Source organism: Penaeus monodon, chromosome 21 (genome assembly GCF_015228065.2).
Source record: "Penaeus monodon isolate SGIC_2016 chromosome 21, NSTDA_Pmon_1, whole genome shotgun sequence".
NCBI classification, from domain to species: Eukaryota; Metazoa; Arthropoda; class Malacostraca; order Decapoda; family Penaeidae; genus Penaeus; species Penaeus monodon.
In genome coordinates this window covers 2,878,315-2,878,726 of record NC_051406.1, presented here as the reverse complement: position 1 = coordinate 2,878,726, position 412 = coordinate 2,878,315, and the positions used below count along the sequence as shown (strand labels likewise).

General features: G+C 37.4%; 1 protein-coding gene across 1 annotated transcript in view; it reads right to left on the bottom strand.

Moving 5' to 3' along the window:
• The window catches only part of LOC119586104 (synapse-associated protein 1-like), a gene marked incomplete at its 5' end in the record, with an annotated part of 123,898 nt that overhangs the window by 9,599 nt on the left and 113,887 nt on the right, over positions 1-412 (bottom strand). Inside the window, 1 exon segment of the mRNA XM_037934796.1 lies at positions 197-343. Within this exon segment, the coding sequence (XP_037790724.1) occupies positions 197-343 (147 nt within the window).

The window sequence follows — 412 nt, the reverse complement described above, 5'->3', positions numbered from 1 at the left end:
ATTATAATAGGATCTAAATCAAACAAAGATAAAGAAAGTGTGCATTGTCATTTCTTTAATAACCCTTCTGTCTGTAAAATAATAAACCAACAAAAACAAATCAACAAATCAACAAATCAATGAAAACAAATAAAAAATTATATATTTTTCTGGCTCATCTATAACCTCTTCCCTTCAGCAACTTCTTTCGACTCACCGGAGGGTTTGGTAAGGTTGGAAATCCCTCGCTTGACCTCCTCCAGATCCTTCGAAGATGGCTGGAAGGAGTCTGAGACAAACTCGCTCTCTCCTCCGTGACTGGGACTATCAGGGTGGTCTACGTCATCATCCTTACCCTTTGAACCTGAATGAAATGTGTTTTATTGGTGGGTGATCTGATGTGACGAACAAAGATGTAATAAAAGAAAATCAA